We start from the raw sequence: 17,529 nt of genomic DNA, 5'->3' as shown, positions 1-17,529 counted from the left end.
TACATTTACATTTCAATTTATTTTTAAGTTGTATAATCAAAGTACTTACAAAAGATGGATGAAAAAGTGCTGGTAGAATTTATCTGAATCAATTCAATGTAGAAGTGAAAAATCAATGGGCTCAGAAACAAATTTTTTTCCTACTCTAAGCTTCAGGGAGTCTATGGTATGTTTTTACTTAGTGTTATATACACTAACAATATAAACACAACAAATATTAATAATCTTGCTATTTTCAACTAAAATTTTAGGATGCATGTGATCCAGAGGTATATACTAACTAAAAAGTTTTAAATTTTCCAATAATTTGCTGGTATGGTATAAGCCTAGCAGATCCTTCAACCCAGCAATTCTACATTTAACACTCAAGGAACTCCTGCATGTGTGCACAGGAGATACGAAGATGTTTCACTGCAACACTGTCTGTAATGGCAAAAAAGAAAAACACCACATAGTCCATTTACAGGCAAACAGACAGTAAACGTGGTATAATCATATAGTGGAACACTACCTAAGAATGAAAATGAATAAACTACACACATAGCAATAGGGATGAATTTTCAACACAATAGGAAAGAATGTAATACAATGCAAATAGTATCACTCTGCTTAAACAAAGTTCATAACATGCAAAATTAAGTTCTCTAGGGATATATACACTTGCAGTAAACCATGAAGAAAACAAAATAAAAAATAAATCTAAAATAAAATACTGGGGAGCTGGAGGATATAACTCAGTGGTATAGCATATGCTTAACCTCAACCCCCAGTACCAAATTAAAAAAACTCATATACACACACACACACATACATACATACATACATACATACAGGAGGTAGATAATTACCAGGAGAGAAATAGGAACAGGAAGAGGCATACAGATTCAAGGGCACTGCTAATATTCTATTGTCTGTATATGGGGGAGCTAAACACACTGGTGTTTATTTTATTATTATACTTTACATATTCTTTATGTAATTTTATATAAAATTTCACAATAAATATAGTATGTTCAAAAGTTACTAAATATTTATATACAATTTTAAAATCAAAGTAAATTTTACTTGTTCAATTAGGGTATTCCTTGCTTCAACTGTCTCCTTCAGCAATTCAGGATCACTTTTTTCCAAGAGAGGTTTTCTCTCAAAGTCTTTTCCATCATCTGAATTAGAATCCCAAAGAAGTTTCTCTTTATTTACTACATCTACCACTCCTTTGAAAGTTTTGGCTTCACCAATTGGTAACTGTAATTTAGAGTAAGATTGATTGCTCACTTAGAACAGCATTAAAGACAACAATTTTTTTAATTAATACCACTTTCCCTAAAATGTTATCATCCTTTTCTATTTATAACTCAACTTATTCTAAAAAAGGATATAGTTAAGTAATTTACCTGTAAAAGCAAAGGCTTTGCCTTCAACTTCTCTCTGATGCTTCCAACTGCATACTTAAAACTACAGGAAGCAAAGTTAATCTTGGTTACAGTCAAAATTTCTTAAAATAGGTTTAAGCATGTTCTCTAAAATAATCCCTTTATTCTTCTAAATATTCATTTAATAGTTTTCTGCAGGACAGAGTCTTAAATAAGCTTTCATACCAATTTCAGATAATAGTGATTAAATATCCACCATAATCCCCCAACACAGTTTAGGGTGTTATTATTATTATTATTGTGATTATTATTATTAGTATTGCAAGCATCACACAAGTCAACTATGAGGTAAAGGTTACGTGAATTAAGGTCACATAAGTTAACAAAATAAAGATTCAAATGCAAGATTTTATTTGAATCAATCAGATTTATTATCACACAAAGCTATTAGCTCTTCTTCCTAGAGCGAAATTGACAGATTAATTTTTCTACACTTTCAGGTTTTTTTCAAGTTTTTTGGGGGGTGAGGGTTAGAGGTGGAACCTCACACTGAGCTACAACCTTAGCCCCTTTTACTTTTAATTCTGAGCCACACTCTCGCTAAGTTGCCCAAGTCAGACCCAAACTTGGCATCTTCCTACTTCAGCTTCCCAAGTGCTGCAATCACAGGTATGCGCCACTGCACCAGCTATCACCTTAGGTATTCATACGCTGTCCATTCCTATGCTAACTCTGAGGCTGGCTACCTATGGTCTACATGCCATGCTTGGCCCATGGACTTTATACACACATGCAGCTCATTGCAGCCCCAATATCTCTGGGAACCAACCCAATATATCCAGGCATCCTTCTCTCCATCCCTGTGGGCATTAAACAAATACTTCCATCCACAAGAACTCCAATAAAAAGGATCAGAATGCAGGTCTAGCACATCGGAAAGGTTGCTATGCTACTACTAATCGAGACAAAAATACTTTAAACAGCCTTAGAATTACTGTCGGGAGCTGGGTAAATACAACACACAGGACTGTGTAGTCTTAGGGGAAGAATGGTTTTATGTTTTGTTTTTGCCTCTCCTGCCATGGACCAGGATCTATCCTGCCACAGACCAAGATCTAACCCTGTCGTATTTCCACCCAGAATCGTTAATATTCCTTTTTCTTTTTTGGTACTGGGAATCGATCTCATGACGTCATGCTTGCCAGGCAGGCGCTGTGGTGCTGAGCTATATTCCTGGCCCATCTTAATATTCTTGATTCTCTCCCATTCACATTTCTCCAAGTCCTTCGTACATTCTTGATTCCCTCTACATTATGTTCTCAGAACAAGGTATCCATTTTGAGTTTCCACTCTGTAAGTCAACCATCACGCATTCACTCTTTTGTCTTATATGCAAGACTTTCACCATATTCTTCCCTCCCTTTGTTGAGAGGCTGCTGCCTGGCAACTAAAGAAAAACAACAAGGACAAATACCATTCTCTAAGGCAACTGCAAGAAACAATACTCTACTGCTAGTGAAGATTAAGGGTAGCACAGTACTCCTGAGTAATACAGGGACTACCAGGCTATCATGCCCAGTTCTAGAGGGAACCCACAGAATCGGCAAGACACACTTTGTCAGATCCTACAAGGTATGATTCAGCTTCCCCACATTAGATGTAAGATGGTTTGCCACTTACCAACTTTGTTAATATCAAACTGTTATTTACCCTAAGGAATAGCTGCTCTGAAATTATTTTTATAGAAATAAATTAGGATTCCATAGAATATTTATACCTTAGTTGGAAGAATAACTATTTCTAAACTTAAGTTGTAGTCCATGAAAAGCTCACTTAGAAAAACCAAAGAAACACACTCTATACCTTGCCCCAGCCTTGTCCATTTTGTTTAAAAAGCAGATTCGAGGTATCTTGTGTTTATCAGCTTGCCTCCACACTGTGAGAGTTTGGGCCTAAAGGAAAGAGGGAGGGGAAAAACATACACGCATTGGACCAAAATAACTACATTACTAGATACAGAATGAATAGATCCAAGAATCTTTCACATCATGGAACTGGGCCTGATTCTAGCATTTAATTAGTTCCACTACACTTACACTGCTGGGGTCACTATTTTGCAATCAAGTTAACAAAGCTGAGAATACGATAAAGCAGGATAAAGAGTGTGCCTGAAACTGTCTGATAATATTTTGGGTGAAGTAGATTCCACACCAAGAAAATCAACACTTGGAATGTACCAAGAGTCACGGAAAGAAGACTAAACTGAGAGTCAGAAGCCTGCATTTTGTTTAGCTTCATCTTTGCTAGTATATGTCACAACACTGAACTAATTTAATGTCAGTTTTCTGGTGTGTGAAACAGACTTTTGACTTAATTTAGACAATGGATGTCAGAAAAAAGTGAGTAAGAGTGTACAATAAAAATGCTATTATTGATAAAATCATGTATTTCATTGTGATACTTGAATGTTCATATAAATGAAGGAGAATTTAAGAGGGAGGAAAAGAAAGCCAGCATCTGTATTTATAAGGTGCAATTCTCATGCATGTTCCTTCTATTAACCTTTTTTTTGTATTTGTATTTATATTAAATATATAAATATACCCAGGCGTGATGGCATATGCTTGTAATCCCAGCACTCAGGAGGCTGAGGTAGGAGGATCACTGTGAGTTCAAGGCCAGCCTGAACTACATAATGAGACCATGTCTCAAAAAAAGTACATCTATATAGAGCATAGATAAAAAGAGTATATCTATATCGATATATAATTTGGGTCACTGAAACAAATCTGTGGCTGTTGAAATCCTATAGCCCTAAAGCAAAGTGTGAAAAGGCCAATGTGCTGACTGACACTAGTTACAAAAGAAGCTGGTGTGCTATTTATTTAGGTGAAATTTTTACACTATTAAATACAGACTTTCAGCATGCAGTGCAACAAATTTTGATAAAGAAATGCATCCGTAGAACTACTACTCCAATCAAGGGAGAGAACACCCTGCCACTCCACACGTTCTTCCCATGTCTCTCAGCCTCCACAAGGAAACTGTTCTGATTTCCGTCACCACAGATTCATTCTGCCTCTTGAACCTCAGATAAATAGTATGGCTTCTTCAGCTAAACATCACTTTTGTGATATTCATCTATCTTGGGTATACTAATTTATTTATTTTTTTACTGCCATAAGTGAACAAGTTTGTTTTTCTATTTCCCTGTGGATATGCATTTGGGTTGTTCTCTAACTATTTTCTCATGATTAGATGTGGGCTATTTTGGGCAGGATACAACACAGATAATGCTGCATCTTTCTTGGTACATCATGTTGTATTAATTTAACTTTTTTTTGAGATAAGGTCCTGCTATGTTGCAGTTCAAGGCCTTGCTTATGTAGCCTGGGCTGGCCTTGAAGTCACAGGGATCCTCCTGCTTGGGTGATGCTGGGATTACAAACATGCACCACTACATCCAGCAAAAATTTGACTCATTTTTAAGGGATGTCAATTTTGATCATTTAATCAAAATAATATAACGACTAATTTTAAGTCATTATATAAGGAGAACTAACCAAATGTGGGTTCTATAGTCAACATAAGCCAATCTTGAAGTTACATGATAAAGGGGGCACCAACTGTAAAGAGGAACTAACTCACCTCTATACAGAGGGCATAACTTACCCTGCTAGCATTATTATAGGTACATTTCCAAAATTTATCAGGAAACTATTTATTATGGTGCTATAGATTGAACCCAGGGCCTCAAGCCTGCTAGCCAGTACTCAAAACACTGGGCTATATCCCCAGCCCAAAAACTTTTATATTAGTTTGTAGGAGATAACTGTTCATGGGTCTCTCATGTTTCTGCCTGTTATATGAGGATAGGCACTGAGTCCTCTTTATTTGGGACTATACTTTCAAGGATGTTTGTACAGCAAAAAGCCTCAAAAGACAAAGACCATGTCTCCCTCTGGAGCCAAAGGCAGGTTTGCTTACAGGCCTGGAAGATAATCTCTCCCACCAGGGCAAAAAGGCATGAATGCTGAAAATGCTTCTATTCTCTCAACATAGGATTCCTCTTAAACCATTACAGGTGCAGCTGTCACCTGACTCTCTTCCTGTCACCTTCTAGAAATAGGTACATGGGGAATCAGTACAAGAAAATGCTGACTCTCACTTTGCAACTTCTGTGACTAACAAAGTCCTTTGTCTCTTATCCCAGGAACCTTTGTGTCTTATGCCAGAATCCATGAAACTAGGGCAGGCTAACTTGTTAGATTCAAAGTAACTATGGGGAGTGCTTGAATGGCTGAGCTGGAGATCAGCAAATTCCTTGAGATTAGAGCAAAGCCAATCCAAAGATACAAAATGATAGAGGCAGACTACATAAACAAGTCGACCTCAAGCTCAGTTACATATCAACAGGTGTCTAGCCTTCCATGTTGACTACAGCACAGATAGCTCTGAGAGTGTTTTGGCTTTCAGTGTTCTCAGCAAAACACTGAGGCTTTATACTCTCAATGCTGTTGCATCCTTTTCCCCATTTTTTACTTTATATAAATAAAGATGCTGGGGTTGACAAGTTGTCACTGCCTCTCCATCAGAGAGGTCAGGTCCCACCCAATCCCAGCTTTCCTTTTATGTGTCTTGTTTTTTCCTAATCTCAAATCGCCCATTTTCAGGACCCCGCTCCCCATGTAGGTCATGGCAATAACATAGAAAATCAACTCCACAGTTTTTGACACAACTTTTATACTTCCTACAGAAAAGCAAACTATTTCCTTTTTATTATGATATATCTGAGAACACAGAGATCTCATCTTAAAATTAAATTCCAACTTCCTTAAAATATAATTTGATTCATATGACCTTAGGATTATAGTTAACTAATTCTGATACATTCTACTGCTTTTACAATCATGTGTTCTAATGTCACTCTACTCTGACAATACTTTTTACCTCTACACCAGCAGAGGCATCAAATACAACCACCGCACCATCCAGCACTCTTAGGCAGCGCTCAACCTCCAAGGTAAAGTCCACATGACCTAAGAAAAAGATGAGAAATACTTAACATCTTTTAAAAAAAACAATCGCATGATCCAGCAATTTCATTTCTGGGTATATACACAGAAGTATTGAAAAGCGGGTCTCAAAGAGATATTCTTACACCCTTGTTCACGGCAGCATTATTCACAATAGCCAAAAGGTAGAAGTAACCCAAATAGCCCTCAATGGATGAATAAACAAAATGTGGTGTATATAGATGCCCCTCCACATTTACAGTTCCTGAATCTGCAGATTCCAACAATCACAAACTGAAAATATTCAGAACAAAAATGGCATCTGTAATGAATAGGTAAATACTTTTTTGTTGTCATAATTCTCTAAATAATAAAGTATAACAAAACTTATATTAAACACTATAAATATATGAAACGATACACACAAATTAAATGTATTATGCCACTTTACATGGGGACTTGAGCAACTGCAAATTTTAGCATTTGTAAGGGGTCCTGGAACCAAACCTTATGAATACCAGGGACAATGATACAAGGAATACTACATAACCTCAAAAAGGAAGGACATGCACGCTACAACATGGATGAATCTTACTTGAGGACTCCATGCCAAATGAAATAAGCCAATCACAAAGGGTAGAAACTGTATGAATCTATTTATATGAGGTATCTAACGATACAGAAAACAAAACAATGCTTACCAAGGGTTGGGCGAGGGGACACATTAGAGTAACTGTTTAATGGGTACAGATTTTCAGATCTGCAAGATGAAAAAGTTCCAGAGCTCTGTCTCACAGCAATGGGTATATACTCAACACTATGAAGTACATGCTTAAAAATGGTTAAAATGGACAATTTTATGCCATGTATTTTTCACCACAATTAAAAAGACACACAAACAAAACCCCCAAATGATGCAGGACCTGTGTTGCTGAGAGTACCTGGTGTGTCAATGAGATTGACCCGATAGCCCTTCCAATCAAATGTAACAGCAGCAGACTGGATAGTGATGCCTCTTTCTCGCTCCTGAGCCATGAAATCTGTGACTGTGTCACCATCGTCAACATCTAACCAGGAAAAAGATGCCAGGTTTAGTTTTAATGGCAAGTGTATTTTATTGATACTAAGTATCTGCTATAACTGAATTTGCTTTATGAAAAATATCTTCTAAAAATATCTGGTTTACTATCTAGAACCTTACCCTTTCCTAAGTGAATCCTTATTCTAGAAAAAGTTTTTCAAGCAAGATTAGTAATTTTGTCACAAAAATTTTAAAAAATTTTTCTGAATCACACACTGTTCATTTTTTCCTTAGCTCGACTTCTATCAACTCTTCTGATCCCCTAACAGTAGGCAGAAGAGTGTAATGAAAGAGTATATACAGTTCTAGATTTAAATGCTAACTTTACCACTTACTACTCCATAATTTTAGGCAAGTTATTTGACCTAGTTTGGATGAAATAATATCAAGTATCAAGTATATCAAGTATCAATATCAAGTATCCAGTAGAAGATAAATACCAACTACATAGAACATGCCATAGAAAAAATTCTTCCAAAGTTAAATTATCCATTACAAACTCTTCTCAATACTAAATTTTCCAAGGAGAAGAAATTCATTTACACGAATGCAAATGAAGTCTAGGGAAAACTTCCACAGTTCTTCCACAGTTTAAATTTATATATAAACTTTATCATGTAAGCTCAAATGACTCTGCTGTAAAGTTCTTAAATTACATCTTTTATCCTGATTAAATTTATACACAACAGAATATATGGAAAACAGCTCACAATGGAGACATACAAGGTACCTTTACCTTATACTACTAACCATGTCAGCACTGATGCCCTAAAACAGCAGCTAGTTTTTCCCACGTTTGTGTGTATTTGTAAACATGTGTAATACACAGACACTGAACAACTTAAACACCAGAATGGGAAATAGGAAAAAATATCTGTTAGCAACTCTAAATATCTATTTTAACATGTATAAATTGTATCAGTGTTGCCAGCTATTCACAATATAACTACCAAAGAAAATAATTATCATTTAGAATCTGAAGGCCAAATAACCAAAACTTTGAAATCAAAGAGTAAGTTTTTAAAACAGAAGATTTTTCAGTGATAAAGGTTTTTACTTCATATTATCTCTTTATAAAGCTTACATAACAAAATCAACCTCAGAACAAGAATATATACCACAAATTTGGCTAATTTCTAGGCCTATAGAAATTCAAAATTAGTTTTTCAAGTATCAGATTTTAGAACATTCTGATTTCCAGATTATACATGATCAATTGGTAACCCATGCAAATACTCAAAATTAAAAAAAAAACCCAGATATCTGAAATATTTCTGGTATTTCAAGCACTGTGAATAAAGGATACTCAGCCTGCACTAAATTGTATACTTAAAAATAGCTAAAATGTTATGAACTATATACACTTACAAACTCTTAAAAATTTTAACACAATCAACAAATGATAACTTGACCTTCATTTCACGTATAAAAACTGGCAATAAGAAGGTAGGATTATTATTAGATTTATGACACAAATGAGGAAGCCTAACAATGTCTATTTTATTGTATGTCATATGCCAATTCACATGACCGTCATTTATGAGAAATTCAGATGGTTGTACAAGTAGGAACCTATCATGATGAAGATTCTAATCCTAGTATTCTTTTCCTATATAAATATTTAGTCTCAGCCCCTTTCAAGGATCTAGAGAAATGCCTAGGTGGTGCATATCATAAACTAGACCTTGTGAATCTTTACTTCCAGAGTAGGGTTAGGGTGTCATCATTTTTAAAAACAAAACAACAAAAAACAAAACTACACAGGGATCAACATTTACATGTCTAGCCAAGAATCACAAATTTTACATATGATCAAAAAAAGTTTTTTTAATAGTTAAATACTATTATCATGGGTTAAAGTAACAAAATTCTTTCCTTTTCTACATTAAAATTTGATGTTTGGTTAAGAGAAGTGTGTTAACTATGTTGACACAGAAAATATAACTTTTGATTGGTAAACTAAATTTGAATTGGGAAGAACTATAACTTGGACTTACAAAACAAATTTCCTTTACGTGGAACCTGGAACCTCTACCTATGGGGTTATAATGAGAGATACTCATTCTTAAAGAACAAGTCTTCTAACCTAGGGTGACTCTTGTGAAGAGTATCTAATGCTGTTGCTAAGCTATTGTTCTTGTTCTACGTTGCCTTCTGAATAGGCCAGTGCCACATGAGGCTCACGACAGTCCTGTGGGTCTGAATGTTTAGTTGAATCTAAAAAGACTCTTTGGTGGGTGCTGCAACTACCTTATCTTTATATTGTGGTTTAGACATCAATGACTCCATGCCATGTTCAATGTCTCTAGACTGACTTCTCAGTCAAAATATTTTCCAATGGTGCTCTGCTAATAGGGGTTGGGGAGAGAAATCCATTCTAACCTCCCAGTGATCTGGTGTATCCAGAATAGTACAATATTCTTTCTGTAGTGGTAGTTTTGCCTGCATCAATGTGAGCCATAATTCCAATGTTACGGATTCTGTTTAAAAGGAGGGAAAAACACGCATTATGAGGTGTATATTACGAGAACTGTAAAACCAAAATATGCTGTGCAAATCTCAAAGTCGTACGGTATTTCTATAATGTATATAATTAGGTAAAAACTAGAAAAAATGGAAAATATATTTACAGTATATCTCACCATCTTACTTTGACAAGAGTAACAAAAGGGCTAACTAGAACCTTAAGAATATTATATATTCATAACTATGAAAAGTATACAGTAAAAGTACTACATTAAAAAGTTTTCACATTAAACGGAGAAAAAAATTGCTTTGGAGATACATACTAACATCTATATAACTAGCTAGGGATTACTAATCATGCCCATCAGAGAAAACTTGTAACACTTCTCAACAATCTATGAAAAAACTGGTATTAAAGATAGTACTTACTTAGCTATAGGAGGATTAATGATGGAATGAAGGGATTTGATATCATTTCCTATTACACCTAATGGAAAGAGGATTAAAATGGAACTGTTAAATATATGAAATTTGCCTTTAATTTACAAATGAATACATGTAAAATAATTTAAAGCAAATGCTGCAATTCCAAATAAAGTAAGACCCAAGTGAAATAAGACTTATTTATCTAAAATTTATTTTCCTGCAATCCATGAAGAAAAAGTTATGGCTGAGAGCAAAAAATGGAAGAGTTTTTATACATTTCTAGATCATTTCCTTAGCTTCACTATTTTTCTTGTTCTGTTCTGTTTTGAGACAGGGCCTCACTGTGCAGTCCAGAGTGGCCTTGAACTAACTATGTAGGCTAGGTTGGCCTCAAACTTGTAGTGTTCCTCCTGCCTCAGCCTCCGGGGTGCTGGGATTATACATGTGAGCCACCATGCCCAGCCATAGTTCATATCTTTAGAAAAATTCACATTTACCCCAATCTGTATTCCTACTACACTTCTCTTTATAAAACTGTACAACTGGAATTAATGTCCAGGTTGACAATATTAGCAAATACTGAATCAAAGAAAAACTTTAAATGGGTCGTGCCACCAACCTGCACTTTCCAAGGCATGAATAGCTCAGAGGAAAGCTCAGGCCACACGACAATGGCCTTTTCTACCATCTGGGTCCCACTTTCCTCTTAGCACGCCCAGGACACAGGATCTTTAAAGCCAGCTAGGGGATATCACTGAACAGAAACTGCAATCACCAAGTGCTTCTAAAAGGCCAAGTAGAATATCTTACATAAAAAAGGACCAATTCTATGCTTACCATAGGTTTTATTAAAAACCAATATTAAGGCAACACTGCAGTTACATTTGTAAACTTACTCCATATCTTTCTGCTATTTAATCCAGTTCTATAGTAAAACATGAAGAACTCTGTATTATTTTAAAAACTTGGCAGTCTGAAGGTCAAAAGATAATCTATACTCCTAGAGATAAACTTACATGGCAGAATAGAAAACCTACCCATAACACTGCTCATTAAATTTATGTGTCTTTGTACCTCAGCAGTCAATCAGTACTGTATTTTTACTCCATTATTCTCATACGACAAAGACGGTGATGACAACAGCAACAGAATTAATTCAGAGCCTACCATGGCTGCTTGCTTCAAACACAGCAAGCACATTAGGAATGAAAGCAGTGATGTCCTCAGCCTTTTAACTTCTAATAGCCATATATCTAGGCTATTCCACATAAATATTTATCCAAACTACTTTAAGGACTCTGCAAAATAAATAATTCTACGAAATCTCTATTGACAGGAGAGTTTTGCATAAAAACTAGCAATGAACTAGAACATATGTATTTTATAGTAGCAGCAGTCTAAATGCTAACTTCTGAGCCAGCTACTAACACCAATGCTTCTCTCTGTTCACTTCATCAGCACGTTCAACACTTGAGGGCCCTGATATCCCTCCTGGCACCTGTCAGAATAGAATGCTCCTCCCCGATCATCTCCGAGAAATGGTCAAGAAATAAAACATGCCTGGAGACTGCTAAAAAGAGAAATTGTAAAGAAAGTGAAAGAGCAAAGACAGAATTCAAGAAGTTTAGGTAAAATGAGAAGAATCTGGTATCCATACCTGGTAGGGAACTGTAATTTCTTCCAAGAGGTATATTTGGCTTTGATGGTTTTAAAATTGCTGTTATTTTACAGCAGCATGTATTCTATTAAAGAGAAAAAGACATTTGACATTAATCTTGTTTTGACACTGACACTTATTACTATGGTTTTAATATTGTGATTATACTTTGTCAGAAGAAAATACTTAGCATCTTGTCAAAATAATCCCAATTTATTATAAACTCCAGTTCTCTTAAGGTGACACCCTACTTTTACATTAGAGAAAAGAATAATGCTAAAATACTGATAAACTACTTTGAACTGATCTTAAAACAATGGTTTTCATAAACTTACATTGTTAGCATATAGCAAGACTTGTTTAAAATTGAAATTCTCAGAGCCCATCCCAGACAACAGAATCAGAAATTTTCCTGGGGATGGGAGACAGCAATCTGGTTTTAAAAAGCACTCCAGCTGATTCTGATAATTACTTTGAAAACTAGGGCTCTGAGGTTTAGCTAAGACAGCCACAAAGGTTAAATAAGGTACCACCCCACCCTGGACAGAACTTAGTTCTTTCTCTGCAGCTGTTAGAAGCCTGCAGGATCATGAGCTAAAAACCATTCACTGTTTTCAAAGTTTCTAACATAATAGCACATGCGAATCACCTGGAAAGCTTCTTAAAAGCAGCAGTGAAGGGCAGAGATTGAAGAGTGGTATTTTTAAAAGTTCCCTGGGGGTCTCCAGTGTAGCAGTACAGCTGGGAACCACTGAGTAAGAGAAGGTCTGCACAAAGCCAAGCTGGCTCTCCATTCTGGCTGCTCGTCCCATCCTGACTATATAGAAGCTGAATATTCTCCATCTCAATTTATCCTTTAACTACAATTCACACATTAACAGCTGTTGATATGTTTGGAATTGTTATTGTGTGTAATGAATTTGGGCTGTCACAATCAGCTTTTTATGATATCCTAGGATATATACCTGTGCCTTCTAAATTATTCTACGTTAGTTACCAAGTTTCTAGCCATAATATGCTATTACAGACGTTCCTTATTTAATGACTTACCCATTTAACAACAGTTCAAACTTACAACCCACCACTCGGGCTTACAACTTGTCTTTTTTTTTTTTTATAGTTCTGTACATGTTGTTGCTACAGCCTCAATGTCTTTCTTTGTACAGTATATGTTCTTTATAGAGTACTGTAATTTTTGCTGATTGTACTGTATAGTACTATAGATTTATGCTGTTATACATTACAGTACTGCATATAAGAGTTATGCAAATAAAAGCAAAGTCATCAAGTTGGAGTTTCCTTTGACCACTTCTTTGTTGTGAATATTGCAATGTCCATATTATATACAATTCCTCACTTAGTGACCAATTCATTTACTGACCTAGTCGCAGGAATGTAACTCAGTCATGAAACAAGGAATATCAGTATCCTAAGAAAATGTTTCAGAGCAGACTCAATGCTTAATAACCAGGAAAAAAAGATCCAGTAATTACTTGTCACAGAATATATGGTCTTAAAGTTAAGACACAAAAACAATGAAGAAAACTGTGGACCACATAATGACATAAAAATGGTGTCCAGGAGATTTTTAAAGTAGCAAAAATGAATATATAGACCAGTGAGGGGAACCTTTTCGAGCTTTCAATGATACAACAGCCCACTGTGGCATGTGTGCCATAGCGTTACCACCACTGGTATAGACCAGTCATAAGGCACTCTTCCTCTGGGTGATAGTTCCTCCAACATCCCCTTTGTGTCTCTGCTGGAGAGAGACATGACCCAGACAAGCTTCAGTCTCTCACTCAGCTATACAAAAAAAAAAAAAAAGGACGATTTCATTTGAGAATGAACCTTTTTTTCTTCCTTTTGTCCATACTGTGGAATGAATGAATGACTTTGCAAGTGCTAAGAAAGTGCTCTACTGGGTTCGGGATATAGCTCAGTGGCACAAGCGCCCGCCTGGCAAATGCAAGGTCCTGAGTTAATTCCTAGTACCAAAAAAAAAAAGAAAGTGCTCTACCACTAAGCTATATCCCCAGCCCAAAGATTAATATTTCCAGTATCTTCCAAAATTAGGCATTGTACTATTACATGTTAAATTTTGATGTTAACCTAAGAGGAAATTTATTTCACAGAAGTCTCAACCTATGGATACTCAGGAGTTAGTGTGCTCTTAGCAACTGAACGATGATGTGCACTACATGGTGCTGTTCTTTGAAGAGACACACAGCACCACCTTCCTCCCAACTCAGCTGGCTGTCTAGTACTCCACGAGAACAGCCCAGAGTCTTATATGTCGCTTTTTAAAAGTATAAGGTAACTTAGCACATTCCTTATGAAATTAAGTCTTTCAAATTAGTTTCTTTTGAGGACAGTCCAAGGTTATGACTAAGGGTGGAATAAAAACTAATGAGATATAGTAGGCCAGAGATGGCAAATCTTTTAGAGCTTTCAATGATACCAATAGCTTGCTGTTGCATGTGTGCCACAGGGCTGCCATCACTGGCCTAGGCCTTTGGGTTAAGTAACTGAGGGTGCTGAAGTATATTTAACTTTATAAGAAAAGCTTACATTAATGCACACACTGGACATTTTCTGATGATTCACTGCAAATATCCTCAAATTGGTCAACATCTTGATCCTCTAAACTGTTATTCTCTGAAAAAGAAATATACAAAATCATAAAACAAAATGTATTACAAGTCAGTAAAGTATGTATAAGACATATACATGGTAAAAAATGCACTACTTTTACAAAATGGGAATATTTTTAGCCATCAAAAACTCAAATGTATCATTCAGAAAATTAAAATTCCAATTAAATATGAGAAATGTGGTTCTTAAACTAAAGATTTCCTTTTTTCAATATAGTTTAATGCCTAAAGAAGGCTATGGAGATATTACAGAAATATGTATTAAAATTGCTACAAATGTATCAACCAAAATAATTTTTATGTAAGAAGTAGAGAAAAATAAGTATTATCAAATACGCTCATTAATTTCTCAGTGGCAGTAAAATTTATCTGTATACTATGATTCTCTTACCACAAATACATAAAAATAAAATCACATTAAAAACAAACATGCAAAAGGAAGCCCTAATCCTCTATGACTATAGAAACTAAGTATCTTCAGTTTAAAAACATTTACTAGGACCTGCTTGTAGTTCAGCAGTACAGCACTTGCCTAGCTTATTATGCAAGGTCCTCAGTCTATCCCTAGCACTGCCAAAACAAAACTACACCTTCGCTAAATGTTACTGTGTTTCATGTATACATCAAAGTTGTGAGAAAAGAGATGGAAACATCTAAGACTGAGGGCAGAGAGGGATAGAGGTAAACCACTGTCTCCATGTTATGTCAGAAGCTGTGTCAGAACTCACTGGTATTCTTCCTAAATTTGCTCCTTACTCAGGAAGTCACCAAGTTCTTTCATTTTATTTCCTAAATATAATCTTGATTCCATCCCTTCTTTATTCCAAATGACAAACTTGAGAGCTTCATCATCACTCTCTAGTTACTATGGTAACAAATATTTGTCTCTAGTCATTCTAACCCAGTGCTGTCAAATGGGAACAATGTTGTAGCCACCACTGCACAGGAGATACCTGTCAATCATTCCACCAATCTGTGGAAAACGGGCATCTTCCACCATGAGCCTGACAGCCAACCAATACTCAAAAGACTTACAAAGAGATCTCTGGTAATATTAATGAATGATTTTTTTTTATATCATGTAATGAATTCTGTCAATATCTGCAAGATCTGCACAACTCAGTGATAAGATTATTTTCCAGATAACTAAAGCATGATGTCTAAAATCATACATGGACAAAAGAGCCACTGCAAACCAGAACAGGTTTGAATATAAAAGCATACAAAAACCTCACTAATATAGACCAGGTGTGGTAACCCCTGGCTTGTAACCCCAACACTCAGGAGGCTGAGGCAGGAGGATCGCTGCTAGTTTGAGACCAGCATGGGCTACAAAGTGAGTTCAAGGCCAGCCTGAATTGCACAGTGAAATGTTATCTAAAAAAAAAAAAGGGGCTGGGGATTTAGCTCAGTGGTACAGCGCCTGCCTGGCAAGTGCAAGGTCGTGAGTTCAATTCCCGGTACCAGAAAAAAACTAACAAAAAAATTCACTAATATAATGTGATTCCACTTTGCAATTAATCTTTACAAAAGTACCATTTAGCAAAGCCCCTTACAGTATCTAAGATGATCCACAATTTTCTTGAAATACTTTTTTCCAAACACACATCAGTATGGATTTACATAACAAATTGCAACCAGATAAAATAGGGAAACTGAGACGCTGTTATTTATTAAACCAGACATATTAAAAAATGTCCAAAGTTGTAAAACAATGTCATATATGAAACCAAATTATTTTTGTTTTGGATAATGTTATTTTTCATAAGACTATGTTACATTAATATCTAATAAACTTACTTTAAAATGAATAAAAGTATTTTAAAGCTTTGTTTTAATTTCTAATATCTTAAGATTAATTGTAAATTACATAACAAAACTTTTTGGAGTTTTGAATCATTTATAAGAGTATACATTTGAAAACATATACAAATACTAGTTTTTCCAAAGTGAAGTGCCCATGGTTATTTTTGTTATAGCAAACACTATTCATTAGTAATGGAAAACAAAAGCCAACAATTTACATAACTTTTTAGACAGTGGTGCTTAGGGTGAATTTATATAAAAATGTGAATTAAGCAGAGTGTGGTGGTACAGGGCTGTAATCACAGCACTCTGGGAGGCTTAGGCAAGAGAACCTCAAGTTCAAGCCCAGCCTAGGCAACTTCCCAACTTAGCAAGATCTTGTCTCAAAATAAAAAATAGAAACAGCTGGGGATTCAGCTCAGTGTGAAGGAACTGGGTTCATTCAATAACCAGTTCAAAAAACAAACAAAAAAAACCACCAAAAGGGTAGAAATTAAGCAAATATATAAATAGCACAGTTGACAATGTGACTAGTATTAAAAGGTGATGTTCAAATTCCTAAAGTGGAAACACTGTTTTAATCTATTCTTCATGATATCCTTCAGCTAACTCATCTTGTAAACCTGTAAAGGTTCTTAACAAGACAAATCTGCCCAACTTTATTCACTGCCTTGTTTTCCTATTCCATACTCAATGTCCCAGAGCTTTAGCCAGATTCCCAGACACACCAGAGCGACCCGCCCACACCTTTCTGTGTCCTGCTGCCACTTCAGAAAGCAGTTCTGGTGCCACACCTAGCAATTCCTATTTGGCCTTCCATACCCATCTCAGAAGCCTTTTCTCATCTCCTAAAAGCTTTAATACTGTCTTCTCTGTATTCTCATAACACCTGGAACTCATTAACTTAGAATAAAAGTGATCCAAGTTACTTCTTACCACTTCAGTTCTCCTAGAGAAGGAATCTTTCACCAGGAGTGTCTAGTCTAACATCTCAAAAATGACTTTAACCTATAAAAGTCTTCTCTGGCCCTACATTGATTTTCTTCTTCCA

General features: G+C 35.7%; 1 protein-coding gene across 3 annotated transcripts in view; it reads right to left on the bottom strand.

Annotated features, from left to right (window-relative positions):
* The window catches only part of Gfm2 (G elongation factor, mitochondrial 2), a 38,365-nt gene that overhangs the window by 16,931 nt on the left and 3,905 nt on the right, over nucleotides 1-17,529 (bottom strand). For 2 of the 3 annotated variants that reach the window (XM_005386062.2, XM_013514801.1), the window contains 9 exons: nucleotides 14,590-14,676; nucleotides 12,019-12,103; nucleotides 10,365-10,422; nucleotides 9,852-9,949; nucleotides 7,330-7,455; nucleotides 6,324-6,412; nucleotides 3,237-3,325; nucleotides 1,395-1,455; nucleotides 1,066-1,245 (listed from right to left, as the gene is read on the bottom strand). In XM_005386062.2, coding sequence (XP_005386119.1) covers nucleotides 1,066-1,245; nucleotides 1,395-1,455; nucleotides 3,237-3,325; nucleotides 6,324-6,412; nucleotides 7,330-7,455; nucleotides 9,852-9,949; nucleotides 10,365-10,422; nucleotides 12,019-12,103; nucleotides 14,590-14,652 — 849 coding nt within the window. In that variant the 5' untranslated portion in view covers nucleotides 14,653-14,676. The other variant, XM_005386064.2, reaches the window with a different exon arrangement.

The sequence above is a fragment of the Chinchilla lanigera genome, unplaced genomic scaffold (genome assembly GCF_000276665.1).
Source record: "Chinchilla lanigera isolate Chin_1 unplaced genomic scaffold, ChiLan1.0 scaffold00024, whole genome shotgun sequence".
Lineage (NCBI taxonomy): Eukaryota > Metazoa > Chordata > Mammalia > Rodentia > Chinchillidae > Chinchilla > Chinchilla lanigera.
The sequence above is the reverse complement of the archived record's forward strand: the minus strand, read 5'-3'. Positions and strand labels throughout refer to the sequence as shown.